Consider the following 18,751-nt stretch of genomic DNA (forward strand, 5'->3'; position numbering starts at 1 on the left):
CTCGTGAAGCTACGGTATATTGTAACTTCTAAGACACTACACTCATCAATCTTTACGTTTTGCAGTTGTCAAGCTGGATTAATAATTAGTTCTAAAAGCATGTCTTTCTTACGGGAATCACTATCGATATGACCGCAGATATTTCTTCATGAGCTGCAGTGCAATAGTAGGCTACGCTACTCTTCTCCCTGTGAGCCGGCGCTGCGGTGTTTTGTACATGGAAACTGGTGACCCATCGTGTGCGGTGACTCCAGGGGTCGCTCTCCGAACACGGTGATCATTGTTTTGACACAAATACTGTCACAAATAAAAGTTTAACTCCATGGACTGTCAAAAAGAAAGTTTCAAGAGTAAAGATGTCAGCTAATGCGGCGCAATTGCTGTCTCCTTTAACGCATCTCCCACAGGGTGAACGTGAACCTCAAAGCGAACACAGCTACGTAAGGTCACCATCCTGTGTGTAACACGGGAGGGGAAAGAGGCGCGCTGCGCGCACAACTTCATCTACATGAACACAGAAATGTCAAACTTGGCTTTTCTTTCGAGGCATTATGATTTTCTTTCTCTTCTCTCTCTTGCTGTTCCCCTGAGGACAGGCGTGCATGAGTCAAACTCTTCACAATGTTGTTGGGACGGCAATAAGATGTCATTGTGTGCGTTGCGCAAAAATAACTGATTTGCAAGCTTACAACACTGTCCGATAGTACAGTATAGGATTCCTTAGCACTGTTATGTTTCAGGGCTAAATTCTGTGGTTAAAAAGAACAGATCTGCAAGCTAGCATCCTGTTAGATCTGTTCTTTTTAAGCATGCGCCACCGCATATAAAGTTGCATTATTTTATTGTTTTCATTGAGGTTATTTATTAATTTAGCTTCACATTTCCAACCTGATGATAAGGATTGGAAATAGCCTTATGGACCCACCCGTTGCTTGTAAAGAAAGAAAGAGAGAGAGAGAGAGATTATTTGACGTGGAAACGGTGACGCTTATTACGTTTTTATTTGGCCACGCGTTCTTGGGCTATTTATTGTTAAATGAATCAAGTAGGCTTAATAGCCTATATATTTTTTTGCGAGAGAGAGAGAGTGAGAGAGATTCCTCTGTCCATCCATCGCTAATTGCTGCCTGAAATGCATGAGTTTCGCTTCTTTAAAAAAATATATAGGCTATATAGGAAGCGGCTGTGATTAATAACTCAAGCTCAAAAGCTCAACCGCTTTTGAGCTTGTAGATCTGCTATTTCCACTATTTTTGAAAATGTTTGAAAATATGGACATTTTCAACATGGAAAACGATGACGATTATGCAACAAACAAAAAGAAATGCGGTTATAATTGCGATAAGGTGATTATGTAATAATTGTGATGGACAGGCCTATCCAGATATTCAGCTTCCTACAGTACTATAGCTCCCACTCAGCATTAACCCATTAAGAACGGGTACACTATATTTTGTATCATTATTTTATGATTTAACTATCTTGTAGGTCTGCTATTTTTAAAAAAATCGTGAAAATTTGAATTTTGACCCGATTCTATAAGTGTCTTTTGAATCCTTCTAAGAATTTTTGAAAACCCTATGTTTCTGTGTCAGCAATCTGGCTAGCCATCGTCAAAGAAAAGGTCCTTTTCACTTAAATGGAGCTCAGTTAGTCTGTTCTTGAGAGACTACTATGTCAGTGGTTCTCAAACCTTTCTCAAGACCCCCAAAATGATATTTATTTGGCCACGGACCCCCATCTCAAAACATTTAGTTCCAGGGACCACCCAGAAGCGAAATTTGAGTTACAATCGTTCGCTTTGAAAATACATATATTCAAAGATTTGCACACATTTTCACGACTTTTTCAAAAATAGCAGATCTACAAGCTCGCAGCGCGGCACTCGGTGCCGCGCTGTGAGCTTGTATATCTGCTATTTTTCACTGGTTAAAGCATTCAATAATTCTAGGCCTAAATGGGTTAATCACATGTGAGGGGAGCGTGTTCACAAGGTGATACTGTGACTGTCAAGTACTTCTGGTCTGCAGAGATAATAAGCAGGTAGCAAAGAGGTACAGTTTGTCTTAATTCCTCCCTCCAGTAAGCTCAGAAATAATTCACGTTAGTTTCTACTGAGCCTGTGGGGCGGCAGTGGCTCAGGGGTAGAGAAACTGTCATTAGAACACAGAGGATTTTGATACCAATACTTTCGTACTTTTACTGAAGTAAATCTTGAATTCAGGACTTTTACTTGTAAACAGAGTATTTCTACATTGCAGTGTTGATACTAACTCAAGTGGAGAATGTGAGTGTTTTTTCCACCGCTGGTTATGGGGTGGTTCTTGAAATCAAAACGTATGAGAACCACTGGATTTCAATGTTACAATGTTCAATGTTATAAGACAAGGGTCTTCAACTAGGGGGTCCGGGACCCCTAGGGGGTCCTCAGAGTTACTCCAAGGGGTCCTCCAGATCTTTGTGTGATAGAAACGCCTCGCGCTGCGAGGCGTTGTGAGCTTGTAGATCGGCTATTTTTGGCAAAGAGGTTTGGTGTAGGGGAAAAAGAGCGGACTACAGAGTGAAAGGTCAAGTTTATTAAGTATTGGCGGTTCAAGTGGTTAAATATCTGAAAACACAAATTGACATGAATCCAAAATATACTGATGATTGTGCTGTCAAACAATGACACTATATGGAATCTATGAACAGGTTGTGGGGGGTCCCTGCTTCATCTCTCGCGCAATTAAGGGGTCCTTGGCCTGATAACGTTGAAGAACCCTGTAATAAGAGTAAAGAGAAGGATCTCAATGGAAACCTTTTAGTTGACCTTGTACCAGTGAACTGTGCTGCCATGAAACTGTACCTTTTCCCTATGCAAACTTCTAATAAATACTTCAAATCAATCAATCAACCAACAGGAGATTGCTCTCTCTTGTGTGTTCCCAGACGAACGATCCTGTCACCAACATCTGCCAAGCAGCAGACAAGCAGCTCTTCACCCTGGTAGAGTGGGCTAAGAGGATCCCTCACTTCTCTGAGCTACCACTAGACGACCAGGTCATCCTACTACGAGCAGGTACAGTAGACACGCACGCACGCACGCACGCACGCACGCACGCACGCACGCACGCACGCACGCACACACACACACACACACACACACACACACACACACACACACACGCGCACGCGCACGCGCACGCGCGCCGCGCGCATGCGCATCAACTAAAGCAGTGTTTCTCAACCTTTTTTCTGCATGGGCACACTTTTCATGTCCCAAGAATCCATGGGCACACCAACATATTACGGGGGTGTAAATATCGTCACTGTCGGGACGAAACCTTGTATCTCCAAGTTTCAAATTTGTACGTTTTATTGAGTGTAGCGAAAATATAGTTGTTAGGGTAGCGACATTTTCATAAAATACCAAAGAAGTGTTTCATTTTTTATTTACGCGCTACTACTGTGCTGTCGGCGGAGATGCGCTTGACACAAAAGGTTTCCCTTAGCCTCCTTTCTGCATTGCGAGCCTATAGCGTCATGACTGGGGGGGCGTGAACTTTGGCAATAACCTGCTCAGATTCCACTGCTCGCAATTCAGGGTTGTTTGAATGACAAAAAAAGAAAAAAAAATGTTCAGAATTCGATTTATGAATCATGATTTTACTGAACAGCCTAACTTCCCCTCTTAAAGGACTCACAAAGCGAGGGTGGAATGGGCAGCGAATGCCTGACACTTAACATTTCAAATTGTAACCTTTGATTCTAATGATTCAGAGGAAATACAAACTTTTTTTACGAGAATTACGAGACCTCTTGCATTGAAAGGACTGATTAAATGGAGGGAAATATCTACCCGGTCCTGACCCATGAGCCGGGCGGGCTCGGGTATAACACACGCACGCACGCACGCACGCACGCGCACACGCACGCGCACACACACACACACACACACACACACACACACACACACACACACACACACACACACACACACACACACACACACAGATCTTTCCACAACAGCGTCAGTATTTCATTCAGGGTAATGATTCCTTCCCAATTCCTATTTTAATCTTTTTACATGCACTCAATAAAGTACATCTAGTTCAATAGAGCAGTGATGCCAAGTATAGCCTGCATAAACCTGATGATTTGCCCTTTTCAGCATGCGACAAGCCTGCCCTCTGCTGGCGAGAGGTTTGGCACACACAACTCTCAGTCTGTTTATTGACAGTGGGCTCCCTGGCCCACATGAGAAGTCTCACAACAAGCCTAATGAGACTCATGAAGTGTTTATAGCTTTGATTTAGACTGGAAGCTAAAGGGAAAGGACTCGCAGGTCCATTTTATCGCCACAAGTGAAATGCCATTCGTTGTTTAGAGATACGTTGGAACTGTAGCACTTGCCGTAGAATTTGCCCTGGCCACAACAACCTTGCAAGCTCTTGCAAAAGGCTAAAATATCATTTAGATAGCATGTTATGCAGACAGATGCCATGTCATTGTTGACTTTTTTTTGTTTATTAAAATAAAAACATTTCACATTGAAATTCAACATTTCGCTAAAAGAAAAACATTTCACTATGAAATCCCACATTTCTTTCTAATTGATCTAAAGGGCATAGGCTGAAGCTCAAAGCTTGTTATTGCCTATCCTTTATACATTTATATTTACTATTTGACGTTTACAAAGTTCATAGTGAATAAACACTCAAACTGTTGTCCATATTTACATACCAAAAATAATATATTTTTTTACCTGGCATCCTACAGTGCAGGGATACTCAACTAGCTGAGCCTGTTGGCCACATTACAACAAGGGCAAGGGGCCAGTTGATAAAAAGACAACATTAATGATACTTGATAACTTCTGTCTTTCATCGGCACCGTAACAACAGACACTGTTTTCTGGCAAATTAAACAATATTGAATTTGCATGAGACGATCAAACGAAAGCGAAAAGCATCCGTCCATTTTGGGTTAAAGTGCCGGTTCTCTGCATCAACTTTTTGGCGCTTTGCTGAGGCTCATCTTTGCTGCTCTGAATGAGTGCACGCAGTTTCCCCCTCCTGGATGATTATTCATGTACTAGTAATGTAATTAGGCTAAAGATAAGATAATAACTTCATTCTGTCTTTTTTGATTGATTGATTAATTGATTGATTGATGGGCCAGTGGGCGAGTCAAAATTGTGCCATGAGCCGGAAGTGGCCTGAGTATCACTGCTATAGTGTGTTTAGTTTCAACAGATTATTGACTTTTGAGATATTCTACAGTTAGACTGATGATATAGTCATTGTCGGGAATCATGTCCAAAACCGTTCGTTTTGTATTTGTCATTTTAAAATGTTTAAACGAGTGAAAATAGCCGATCTACAAGCACACAACACCTCGCAGTGTGAGGCGTTATTTTCACTAGTCTTGGGCAAAAGTTTTGTATGGTGATGCAGGGCTTTACTTTAAGAAATAACATGCAAATTTGAAACTTGGAGATACAAGGTTTCTGCCCGACAGTGACGACATGCTCTTGGTTAACTTATGATCCTAGATTACCATTTCTATGCATTTGATGTACGGTATTACCGTGTGTTGTCCTTGCTTGCTGTAAGCCGCTCTGGATTTGGAGCGTCTGCCAAATGCCGAAATTGTAAAGTGTAAAAGTATTTTGAGTAAAGGGGTGATGTGAAGGGTGTGGGGGGAGTGAGGGAGTGAAGTCAGTAACAAAGCATTGTGTTTGTGGTTTTGTCGTTTGTGTCCAGGCTGGAACGAACTGCTCATCGCCTCCTTCTCGCACCGCTCCGTCACCGTAAAAGATGGAATCCTATTGGCTACCGGCCTCCATGTCCATAGAAGCAGTGCACACAGTGCTGGAGTAGGGTCCATCTTTGATAGGTACGTAGCAAACCAATCAGAGTACAGTATGTCATACACATCGCATTTACCTTAGAGATATTATAACTGGCTTCTAGTTTTATGTTTACCCACTTAAGCACTTGGACCCCTAGAATCCTGGGGGGAACATTAGCACAACAAAAAGATCTACAGTACAAGCTTAGGCTACAATGTTGTTATAACGTGAGCTTGTAGATTGGCTATTTTTGACACAGAAATTTGGTGTAGAGGGGGAAAAGTAGTCCAAGTACAGAGCCAACTCAGGTCCAATTTAGTAGTTCTTCTAGAGCAGGGGGTCTTCCACTGGGGGTCCAGGACCCCTAGGGGGTCCTTGGAGTTACTACAGGGGGGTCGCCAAATCTCTGATAGGAACTTTCTTTTTCTTGAACCCTAGCATTCGTATTCTGAAGAGAACATTAGCCGAAAATAGCAGATCTATATCGGCTAGATCTACAGCTCTACAGTACATGCACAGCGCAAGGCGTTGTGAGCATGCAGATCTGCTATTTTTGGCAAAGAGGTTTGGTGTAGAGGGAAAAACTCTGAAGACCCCTATTCTAGAGGATTTACGTAGATAAAGCCTATATACTTTGTTGACCAGGTATCCCCAGGGGTCTATACTTGGTCCATCCCTCCTTTTCCCCTCGAAAATGCTGTTATGAAAGCACACATCGCCATTGTCATTAGCCTGTAAGAGTATTTTTCACAGAATGTTCGGTGGCATGTCCAGAATAGGGACACTAGCATTCATGTGGTTCATGTAACAAGGTGGGCCTAATGAAACCCATCACAAGAATAGGCCGCACGTCCTATCCATAATGTTTGCTTGCCAGTTACTGTAGATATGGCTGACATGACAACATCAGCAACGTCCGCAGCGATGATTTCAGCTCACAATACTTTGGAATCTCTGCGCTGGCATAGACCACTAGACCAGTGTTAACTTTCACATATGTCATTAAATTGTTACCACCATGTTTCTCTCTCACGCCAATCTTCTGGTCTCCTGCAGAGTTCTAACAGAGTTGGTGTCTAAAATGAAAGACATGCAGATGGATAAGACGGAACTGGGCTGCTTGAGAGCCATCGTCCTCTTCAACCCTGGTCAGTATAAGGTCAACGTTCACCTGGTACAACACATGCTACACTGTGACATCCTGAGTGTTAGTGTTTGACTCAGAGTGTGCAAATGGAACCAAATGGACCCACAAGGTAGAGGTTTTCACGTGTCCACCCAAACCAAAATCCCAGGATAATACCTGCGACAGCCATTCAAGGTTCAAGGTTCCATATGGGTTCGGTTCTGTGTTTCTTATTATGTTCTATTGGGTCTACCCGTATTTTCCGGACTATAAGGCGCACTTAAAAGCCTTTAATTTTCTCAAAAAACTACAGTGCGCCTTATAGTCCAGTGTGCCTTATATATGGATCATTCATTGACATTGACATTCCCTTTAGCACAGCTCCATCTGTTGGATGCATAACGCAACGGTAGCGTCTATTATGTGCGCCTTATAGTCAGGTGCGCCTTATATATGAAAACAGTTTGAAAATAGACCATTCATTGACAGTGCGCCTTATAGTCAGGTGCGCCTTATAGTCCAGAAAATACTGTAGGTTGGGTGACATTCTATTATTGCAGGCCCCAGGTGGTTTGAATCCAAGGAGATTATGTGTGATCAGCACTGATTAGGAGAGAAACGCCTGATGATCACACTGATTGAGGATGAAATGATACCGGCACTGTTCTTCCGGAGGATGTACAGTAGCATCGACACAGTTGACTCTACAACGTGAACGAACCGGTGACGAAGGCTGGCTCTGTGGTCAGAGATAAATTGGACATTGTGGAGGTGGTGGCAGAGAGGGGAATGAGCAGGCAACACGCCTCCATAAGCCAGATCCCTCTTCCTCCTATGCAAGGGGGACTGACCAGTGAAACCACTGGACGTGCTGCCGCCAGGCACTTCGCCATCATGTCATTGTCCTTGGAACAATGAACCACCGGTACTTTCACTGGCGTCGTAATTAGAGGCCTGCTAGTGCTATGGCAAACTGCCGTAAATGTGTTTCACTGTGGATAGATTGTATGTTTCCTCTTTGTACTCACTGTAGATTTACTGTCCATGTTTATGATGACACTGTTTGAATATACTCTCTCTCTCTCTGTGTGTGTGTGTGTGTGTGTGTGTGTGTGTGTGTGTGTGTGTGTGTGTGTGTGTGTGTGTGTGTGCGTGTGCGTGCGTGCGTGCTTGTGCGTGTTTGTGTGTGTGTGTGTGTGTGTGTGTGTGTGTGTTTGTGTGTGTGTGGAGAGAGAGGCCATTTACTGTATACACTTGGTTTTGGCAAAAGAAAAAGTAAATCTTTATACTACTATTTATTTATTTACTTTAATCTATTTTTTACCTGTTACAGGGCTTGACATTAACTTTTTGAGGCACTTGTCTTTTGGACAAGTACCCATTCACTTGTCTGGGTACACAAGTAAAAATTAGGCATTTCACAGTCATTTGTTTCTTAAATGCATACTCAGGAGTCAGACATTGGAATAGAATAAATAACAAAAGGCGACCCCCCTTGCTCCCTCCACCCTCCACTCCATGGTATAGCCATTCTATGGTCTGCATACAGCACAAAGCTGCTAGGAGTGACAAAGTTAAACCAAGAGTCACTTGTGTGGAGCACTAATGAGCTTGTCTGGAAGGACAAGCCTTAATGTCAAGCCCTGTGTTATAGATTCTATATTCCTCATACAATGTTCATATGTAACCACACTACTGGAGATAGATTGTTTATGTGCACTTTAACTACAAAACCTGGCAGAGGGCCAAGTAAGATCCTATACCCGTATCTCCTTTGTTTTTTGGTACTTTATTCTCAATCCATGTACCTTACTACTTGTTTACTCGTATATTTATTATTATGATGATGATGATGATGATTATTATTATCATCTGTATCTGTCCTATCTGTGTTTCACACTGGTACTGCTATAACAACAGACATTCCTTCACGGGATCATGGAAGGTCTATCTATCTAAAACAAGAGAGTACAAAGTTGAGCTGCTCGCTAGCTAGAGTTGGCTCAGACAGGGGGAGAGGTGCATGGCATATGGATCTCATCTAACTGTTATATGCACGTTTGTTTTTCAAATCAACGTGTCCTTTTCAAAACAAATGCACATGAAACTGTCAGACAAAATGTGCATTCCATTTGAAGAGCCCGTACGCCCATGTAATAGACCCATTTATCACCACGGGAATGCAAAACCGGCCAATATAAACCATGCAACTATTGTTTTAGTCATCCGTTCCACATGCAGTTTAATTTGATTGTCACATATTTTATAGGAGAGGAGAGGATGGCTGTGCAGCAGCTGCAGCGGCTTAATTGCATTATGGATTAGCCTATCCCTGCCATCTACTAGTAGAATAGCATTTATAGTAGCAATTACAATTATTCAGTTGGTCAATACCTGTCCTGAGCTGTTTGGGATCCTGGCTTTCTCTGGTGTCTCTCGTCTCAGACATGTTCTGCACTATCTGGGACCATTCTCTGAACACATTTCCTGGGTCCATTAGAATGTGGGTCCGTCATTTTGGACCCGTGAAGAGCTCTAATGTAAGGGTCCATTTGGTTCCATTTGTACACTTAAGCCCTTTGCACACAGGCGTGTTTATCCGCACGGATAAAACGGACAATTTCTTTTTTTTTAAAGAAAACATGATTCTCTACGACCTCATGCACACCGGATCCGAATTAGCCGTGCGACGAGTGGCTGCGGCCGTGCGTTTTTTCTCTCGATCGAACCCAGTTCGATTCGTGCGTCTTGTCGCATGCAGTAAAAAAAACTCATCACTCCTTTTATGACTCCTTTTGGGATCCGCAGCGCCGATTCCGCACAGCATTGCAGTTGCACACCAAATCCAATGCGTTTTATTCATGCAGAAAACGAAAAAACAAACAAAAAAAAAACGCAACTGTCCTGTGTGCAAAGGGCTTTAATGAACACGTTTACACTTTAACTGTGTAGAATGCACCACCATTGACATATCATTAAGCTTAAAGAAATAGTTCACCCCCAAAATGACTTATTTCCTATTGATTACTCTGCTGGTGCACAAGGCGCAAGTTGGCACCTCGGTGCAGTTCTAGTTCAGTTTGCTGTCATGGCCGCCCGCCAGTTCCCACCTGATGTCGTGTGGGAGTCCAGACTGTTCCAGACCATGCTGAATAACTGCTAGCTTACATAGCGTCTTCAGGACAGGACTCAGGTCTAAGACGAACAGGACACTGGGTTTGTCTCTGAATCCTCTGAAGAGGATGATACGATCTCCCACCATGCAACAGGACATATAAGACATCTGAACTGGCTGTTCTCCCTTGGGCTCAACCTTCCTCCAGCAGAAGGTCTCTGCACTGAATTTCCACAGATCACTGAAGGTCTGGTTCGGTCCGTTCCATCCTCCAAATATGTACAGCTCTCCATTGTAGGTAAAGGCTGAATGATTGCAGCGTCCTTCACGAAGAAGCTGTGCAGAAGATGTGTTCATCCAGCAGTTGGTCTCTGTGTCAAACACTCTGATGGTGTTGGTGTCGTAGTACCCCCATCCCCAGCCCCCAAATACAAACATCTTTGTCCCGATGATGGTGGAAGAGTGGCGTGATGAAACAGGAGGTCGAGGTCCTCTGGTGTTAATTAAAGACCAGACCATAGTGGTGGTGTCCAACTTGTAGATGTCATTAGTGAATGCAGTCTGGGTCCATCCTCCATGAATAAACATGACCTCTCTCAAGACGCATGCTGAGTGGCTATACCTCTCCTCTGGAACAGTCCCTGAAACCTGTGGTTTGAACCATCTGTGGGCATCGACATCAAATGCATAAAGGATGTTGGATTTTTCCCCCTTGGTCCTTATTACAAAACCCTCCTCTATCTGAAACATCGCGACACCCCCCCAGATGTAGACGACGTCTTCTATGAGCACAGCTGTGTGGAACACACAGTTGGAGGGAACCTCAGGTGTACGTCGTCCTCCTCCAGTTGTCACAGGAGGCAACTGAATCCAACGCAAAGACACAGTGTTGAAGACATGCACTGCCATCTGATGGTCCCTGTCATTCAAGTGACAGTACCCTCCAAAGGAGTACAGTTTGTGTTCCACTGCTACGGCAGCATCCAAGGATCTCTTTGTTCCTCTGGTCAGATGCAAGGTCCAGCGCCACATGTTGGACAACAACCTGAAGTCTCCAAGTCCCTGCAAAACAATGCAGTGCTGTTCCACACGTTAGCACTTATATTGGTACAGCCACACAAACACAACTCCATATTTGGGCAAAACTAGCATTATATTGATGACATCATTGTTGAACCCCTTATTTGGTCAAGACAGGGATCAGACTTAAGGCCCTTTTCCACCGGCAGCGATAACGATGACGATAGCCATAAAATATCACAGCGATAATTATGCCTTCACATTGATGTCCGATAAAGTTATCGGACATCAATGTGAAGAGGCGCCAATTATCGCGAGCTGTTTTCAGAGACCCAGTTCCATATCACTGTGATCCATGTACCATACATGATACCATGTAATCAAATTATTGTCTTAGGAATGAGACAAATACCAAAAGATATTATTGAACTCTCCATGTCTCCATGAGTAATCAACAGGAAAAAAAGTCATTTTGGGGGTGAACTATTCCACCCTGATCCTGAATAATTATCAAAGTCTGCCAGATGTGACTTAAGAGTGCCAGTTCGTACCAGGATATGTTCATGCTTAATGGACCTTTTTCATGGCAGCCTTATTGCCATGAAATAGAGTAAACAAAGGTGTTACCAGTGATACAAATGATGGGTCCATATACCACAGTCTTTCCAGTGAACCAACGTGGACCCTGACTCTGTTTGAGCTGAATGACAAGCAACCTTAAATATCACTGCTAACACTGGTGTTTAACCAACAGTTTCATGTCACGGCTGCTTTGAAAATGGTCTGTTGGTAAAGATCAAAGATCCTCAGCTGCATACACTGTTTATATACCCTCAAATTCTGCTGTTGAGCAAGAGTTTCAACAATGGAGGACAAACAACCTGCCTCCCCGATGGTATCTGATGCAAAAAACAGAAGCAAAAAAGGAGAAGAAAGTTCACTCTAAAACAGGGGTCTTCAACAGGGGGTCTGGGACCCCTAGGGGGTCCACAGAGTTACTACAGGGGGTCCTCCAAATCTTTGTGTGATAGAAAGAAAAAAATAAAATCTCCTTTTTAGCCAGATTCTTAACCAGATTCTGAGAACTTTAGCCAAAAATAGCAGATCTACAAGCTCACAACGCCTCGCGGCGTGAGGCGTTGTGAGAAACAATGAAAACTTTATGGAATCTCTGAAAAGGTTGTGGGGGTCCCTGCTTCATCTCTCTCTCAACTAAGGGGTCCCTGGCCTGAAAACGTTGAAGACCCCTGCTCTAAAACTGTTTCTACGAGTTGCTTGGAGACTTCGAAATGTCTTCAAACCATTGCGACCGTTACACAGAGCTGCGTTCTGGCACTTTTGATTCAAAGAGAATTGTAACACATCAATACATTTGTTATGAAATGTATTATATAAATAAAATATACAATTACTTATATGATTCATAACAAACGTCTTTTAGTGTGAGATAAAGCAATTTGAATTAAGGCTGGGCGATATTAGGAAATCCTTCGATATTCGATAACGTTGTTGAATACCTCATTTTCAATATTACTCACAATATTAGTAAAGACTATTGCATTATATAGTTTAAATGTTTTTTCTGCTTTAGGTCCACTGCCTGCCTAACCTAGATAATGAATCCATGCAATTGTTTTATTGAAATAACCACACCTGGTTACAGATTGACTGCTATTTTGGATGTGCTACGTGCATGCATAGTGTGTCTGTTAATTAATTTGACACATACACCAGTACCTCATTTCAAGCCGCCTTCATGAATATGTACTGTATACCTTGCATGTTGATACCCCGATATCGATACATTTTCGATATTTGCCCAGCCTTAATTTTAATGCAGTTGTGCCTCTCTTGTACTAGCCTAAAAGAAATCATCTGTATTATGGTTTCAATTGGTGTCTAGCCATTGGGCACAGAGCAAGTTGAGGCAAATAGGGATTTCATAGGATGTAGAAAAGGATGACTATGAAGACATTGTTTTATTTGTGTTTCAGATGCCAAGGGCCTGTCCAACCCGCCAGAAGTAGAAGGACTCAGGGAAAAGGTTTACGCCTCCTTGGAGTCCTACACCAAACAGAAATATCCAGACCAGCCTGGCAGGTATGCAACACATAACTCTACTGTCTACTACTCGAACATTAAAGGAATTATGACATGCTGTTTTTACCAGTCATAAAGGTCTTTGTCCTGGTCCTTAAAACTTGTATTAAAATGTTAAAACTGAAATCTCCACTCCAGTGAGCCATGGCAGGATTTTTTCTCTCTGTTTTCTGTTGCTTTTTGACTTGCAAAGATGATATACCTAGTTTCCTGTAGGTGTCGTAGTTCAGGAACTTTACTGTTAATCTTTGCCTCTTTTGTAACGTAACAACAACAGTGGTAAATGTTAATGGTAAAAATTGGAACGATATACAGTGCAAAGTAACAGGTAAATAGTAAATGGTAAACTGGAAGGATACAAACGCATGCAGTGTAAAGTAACAGCAAAGGTGATAAAACCACGATGATGCGTACGTCCAGAGGCCAATGAACTCACTTTTCTGAGCCTAATTATTAAAAAAAACGACAGATTACAGAAAAAACACTGAATGTTGAAAGTTAAAGCTATACTGTGTAAGTTGCTGAACTGGTGGTCTGTAGCAGTATAGCAAACCGCGGTCGCGTTTGCTTTTTTCGTCCGTTTTTCGCTCGCGGACCGGGCCGTCAGACCACCGCGTCCGCCTCGCCTCGCCGAGACGCTTTCAATGAGGTCTCCCGTGTGCTTCTACGAGCAGCGGTTGGGGAGTTACATGTCTAGCATGTAACTCCCCAACCGCTGCTCGTAGAAGTGTAAACACTGCAGTGTACTTCCTGAAGGCGTGTTTCCTAAACCCGCCAGAGAGCCCGGCAGTGTATGTTCTGCGCTGTGATTGGCCGGCAGTGTATAACCCTCGCTGTGATTGGCCGGTAGTGTGATGACGCAATTTTTCCGCGAAAACCGGTCCCGGGCAGAGATCATAGAAAACATATAAAGAGAAGGCTTTAGAAGCTGAAAATAACGGAGTGGGGGTTCTAAAACTTTAGCGATTTAACAGCTAGGACCATTTTAAGATTTGTTTTATAAAAAAAGTTACATGGTATAACTTTAACAATAAGTGAAAATAAACTCTCTGAATTTGAATTTGAAATGAAAGCTAAATTGTGTCAACTAGTTAATGCACTGATACTTCATGTAACTGACTGCACCATCATGGCTGTGAATGAGACTTTTGGTATAGGCACAGCAGTGAGGTCAATAGAGGGATTTACATGGCAAGACTAAGCCAGTTACTGTAGCCTATGCCAGTTCCCTTAATCACTCTTACGCTTTCTGAGTTAAACCCTTAAAAACCCCTTGGCAAGAAAAACAAAAAGAAGAGGGGAACCCCCTTCCAGAATGGACTGGTATGTAATACTGTAAGTGCAGAGTGGACAATATCCAAATACATTTAGCCATTTTGTTTTCTGTTGAATATGTTTACATTTTTTTGAAACACGAGCACAGTTTAGTTTCCAGAGTGCCTTGTGAGTTTTCGATCCCATCTCCTGGAGAGAATAGAGTTTAGATCTTATAGCCCGAGGGGACTAGTGAGAGCCAGTGGATGGATATGACGTGGTTCAATTGGCTGTTGGCTAGTTGTTAGGGTGACAAGCTCCTCCCCTCCCCATCCCTGGAACATAGGATGAAACTGCACGGTCAGTTAGGGTCTTAAATAAAGTAAAGTAGGCCTATACACGATTTGAACATGCCATAATGAGTAAATTGTTGAAGTGTTAGGCCTTAAATGTCAAATGTTCAAGCATGTTAAAATCTTAGAGGGAGCGGGAGATCTCATACCTTTTTATGTCAATGTAGCACTTAACCCTTTTAGTGCCTATCCCGAACTAGTTCGGGATATTCGGGATCAAAAACAATTTTTTATTTGCTATTTTACTTACCCCGAGCTGCTTGGAGCAACGTGGGTGGTCCCGGCTCGCCCAGCGCTCACCAACGAGAGACGCTAGATGCTCCGACGATTTATTCCATTGAAAATGGTTTAAAATAAAGTTTAGACCCCCCCCAATGTTCACCAAATGTTCATTGTAGGCGGCGCGACGTATTCCAGGGTGCCTATCCCGAACATGTCCGGGATATTTAATAAAATGAATTATTTTATCGGAGGCCTCAACGAAGCCCCGGTCTAGACGTCCATCCTTGGCCGGGACTTAGACTCGGCCATCCACGGGCCGTATTCGCGCTAACGGCCGAATCGCGCCGCCCACTCCAATAATAAATCACATCTTTAGACAGGATTTTCTCCGGATTGTGTCCCCAGACCCAAAGAGAAAGTTTTTTGCGGCTGAAATAGCTTTAGATCGGGCTTCTAAATGGGTTAGCATTTTGGCTACGTGTCAGCTAGCTTCCTCCTCTGGACACCCATAGGATTGACCCATAGAGTATATATAAAATAGAGAGCGGACGAGCCCCGCCCCCACTATCATTTCAATGCAAGTGCTCAGTGGCGTTTTGAAGCAACGGCTACGTGCTAGCATGTAGCTAATCCAGGTGCATTCTGGGGAATGGCTCCACTACGCAGTGGAGCCAAACGAACGACGAACGACGTCGACGTCCATTGAACCCTATTGTAGACCCCAGCGCCGCGCTCTTATGCTCGTGCATGTATGTTTCACCCCGCCTGAAATTCCAGCTTTGGCCAGTAGGGCGGCTGCTTCAATATTTACAAGCCGTTCTGGGGGCTTGGATTGACCGGAGTGAAAACACAAGCCAGTTTGGAGAGGGTCGACGAAAGCTATAAAGAAGGTCAATGGAGAAATTTCTGGCACTCTAGCACCCCTTGTGGCCGGATGGCACTGTATGAGTTAAAGTGGTAATGACATGCAAAAAAAATATATAAATCAGGCTATTTAATAATACGCTAATATTATTGATGACGGCACGGCGCGCCTCTACTGTACTTTACTGTACTGTCTGTCAGCCGGTCCATCTCCCCTTGCCCACACTATGAAAACCAGGAAGTTACCTTACATGAAAATTTATTTTATTACTAAATCTGTGTATATAAAAATATATATTACCTCTCAGATTAGCAGCATTGTTCATGTCAAGTAGTTAGTTTATGCTTATTTGTTGAAGCTTGGATTCAAAAACGACATTTTCATGTAAGGCGACTTTGGTTTTCCTGGTCGGTTTGATGCCAGACATGGCGAGATGCGTTGCCAGAGCAAACGTCAATCAATCTGTGATATGGTCCCGCCCCATTTTCAAACCGTTTCTACAAAAACCACGTGACCTACTGGATCATAATGTTACTTTTCGGGGCGTGACACGGCATCTTTAAAGATTTGCTTTGGATTCGTTTTTTGGGGTTTTTATGCCTTTATTGATAGGACAGTAGACTGACAGGAAATGGGGGGAGTGACACGCGGCAAAGGTCGTCTGCATCGGGAATCGAACCGGCGACGCCGCCAGGCATCCATGCCTATGTGGCAATGCCTAAGTGGTATGCACCTGGACCAGTAGGCCAGCGGGCGCCCTGTGCCCAGACTTCTTAAGGGGGACATACACTGACTGCGGACGGCACGCGTCAAAACAGCCGCCCCCATTATTTTCAATGAACATCCCCACACCGTCGGTTTCAGATGTGCAGAGGCGCACGTTCACACCTCGCCCGCTGCTCCTATATGCCTCTGTTCTATTTTCCAGGCATTGCCGCGCAGTGAAAAATGTGCGCAGCGCTTCTGCAGCCGGTTTGTGTTGTTCCCCTTTAGGTGCCTTTGTGATTCGTAATAGAAGATCCATTTGGATTGGTAATAGGGATGGGTATCGTCTGCGATACTTTTAATGGTATCGATTGCATGACGTCGATACTATCGGGTATCGGTTCATGTAAAAACGAACAATACCTCGTTTCGATACTCTGGAACGCACCCCTGGCCGGTCGCATCTGTAACAGTTGGGCTACTGAGAGTTTAATGACTGCTTTAGTAGAAGACACTCGTTACTGTGGAAAATAGCCGACAATAGCCTATAATGTCTATTATTATGATGATTATCCAACGTCTATACTCTCCGCTCCGCCACACTGTGTGATCATCATCATCACCCCTGCAACTTAAATAAAAAGTATCGAAAATGGTATCGAAACGGGTATCGTATCGATTCCCAGGTATCGAAAAAGGTATCGTATCGATTCAAAGGTGAACGATACCATCCCTAATTGGTAATCTAATCTTTGCCCGTTTTGCCCCGTTGCAGGTTCGCCAAGCTGCTGCTGCGCCTGCCCGCCCTGCGCTCCATCGGCCTGAAGTGTCTAGAGCACCTGTTCTTCTTCAAGCTCATCGGAGACACGCCCATCGACACCTTCCTCATGGAGATGCTGGAGGCGCCGCATCAGATCACATGACACAAGTCCCCTCTGCGCTCATGTACATAAACACAAACTCATCAACGCAATCTCATTGATATGAAGATGAAAAAAAAGAGACATAAAAAGAGACTTGATTCAAGTTGTAAGACGGCATATTTTGTACCAAGCACAAAATGAATTTTAAATGTCTAAAGAATTACAAATTGTATTTTGGGAGGGTTGGGTGGGAGGGGGGGAGGGATTCGGGGTGGTGGTCCCGGGAGGGGCCACTCTTCTTCTTCTTCTTGGGGGAGCGGACGGACGGACGGACGGACGGACGGACGGACGGACGGACGGACGGACGGACGGACGGACGGACGGAGGGGATTCTTATGGAGGAGAGAAGAGAGTACACTGTCAACTTGTCAAAAAATAAATTCTAATAGAATTGTTAACAGATTTTTTTTTTTTTTTTTTTCCTTTTGTAAATAGATAATTTCAGGTATCGGTTTTAAGAGCAACCCAATGCAATATGAAAAGAGAAGAGAAATCATATTTTATTCAAAGAGGATTTGTATAAAAACAAAAACCATCCCTACATTTCTAAAAAAAAAAAAAAAAGAAGAGAGAAAATACACTTTAGAATTCTTACAGAATAAAATTATTTAAAATTAACGAAATGTCTTGCTTGTGTAATTCTTTTTTGTCTTTTCTATCTAGTAACTACAATCACATAAAGGAGTAGTTCACCCCCATAATGACTTTTCTATCGATTACAGCCATGGAGACTTGATTTTTTTGTATTTGTCTCATTCCTAAGACAAAAATGTGATTATTGTAAATGTACCCCCATTGATTCCGGATGGAGACCCAAATTCATTTGGGTCCCCTTCCAGAATCAACTGTTTATAATTTATCATTTATTATAATCAAATGAGGAATGCATTGAATACAAAGAAGTCATTTGGGGGGTGAACTCTTTTAGGCCTATCCTCTCTATTTTACCATAAAAGGACTGTAACGATAAGCCACCATTGATGCATGCACTTTATGTCTTTCATATTTTACAAGGCTACCTTCTCTCTCCTATTTTTAAACTGATTCTGGCATAAGCGAAATTTTACAGAAATGGCACTTAATTATGCGCCAAGATATTCATTGACAGTAATGACCGTATTGGTGCTTCTTCTCGTCAGCCACTAGATGGCGGAAGTAGACTACACACTTGGAAAGATACAGAAGCAGTGCGTTTCACTCCTTCATGTCTTCACTGTAGACCTACTGGGCTGGCA

The 18,751-nt window shown here is 43.1% G+C and overlaps 1 protein-coding gene across 3 annotated transcripts in view; it reads left to right on the forward strand.

Moving 5' to 3' along the window:
* rxrgb (retinoid X receptor, gamma b) overlaps positions 1 to 17,691 on the forward strand; it is a 96,994-nt gene extending 79,303 nt beyond the window's left edge. For all 3 annotated transcript variants that reach the window (XM_080734057.1, XM_080734055.1, XM_080734056.1), the window contains exons 6-10: positions 2,929 to 3,058; positions 5,745 to 5,877; positions 6,890 to 6,981; positions 13,089 to 13,194; positions 17,369 to 17,691. In XM_080734057.1, coding sequence (XP_080590183.1) covers positions 2,929 to 3,058; positions 5,745 to 5,877; positions 6,890 to 6,981; positions 13,089 to 13,194; positions 17,369 to 17,516 — 609 coding nt within the window. In that variant the 3' untranslated portion in view covers positions 17,517 to 17,691. The remainder of the gene's footprint in view (positions 1 to 2,928; positions 3,059 to 5,744; positions 5,878 to 6,889; positions 6,982 to 13,088; positions 13,195 to 17,368) is intronic.
* The last annotated feature ends 1,060 nt before the right edge of the window (positions 17,692 to 18,751 follow it).

Source organism: Nannobrachium achirus (assembly GCF_963921795.1).
Source record: "Nannobrachium achirus genome assembly, chromosome: 1".
Lineage (NCBI taxonomy): Eukaryota > Metazoa > Chordata > Actinopteri > Myctophiformes > Myctophidae > Nannobrachium > Nannobrachium achirus.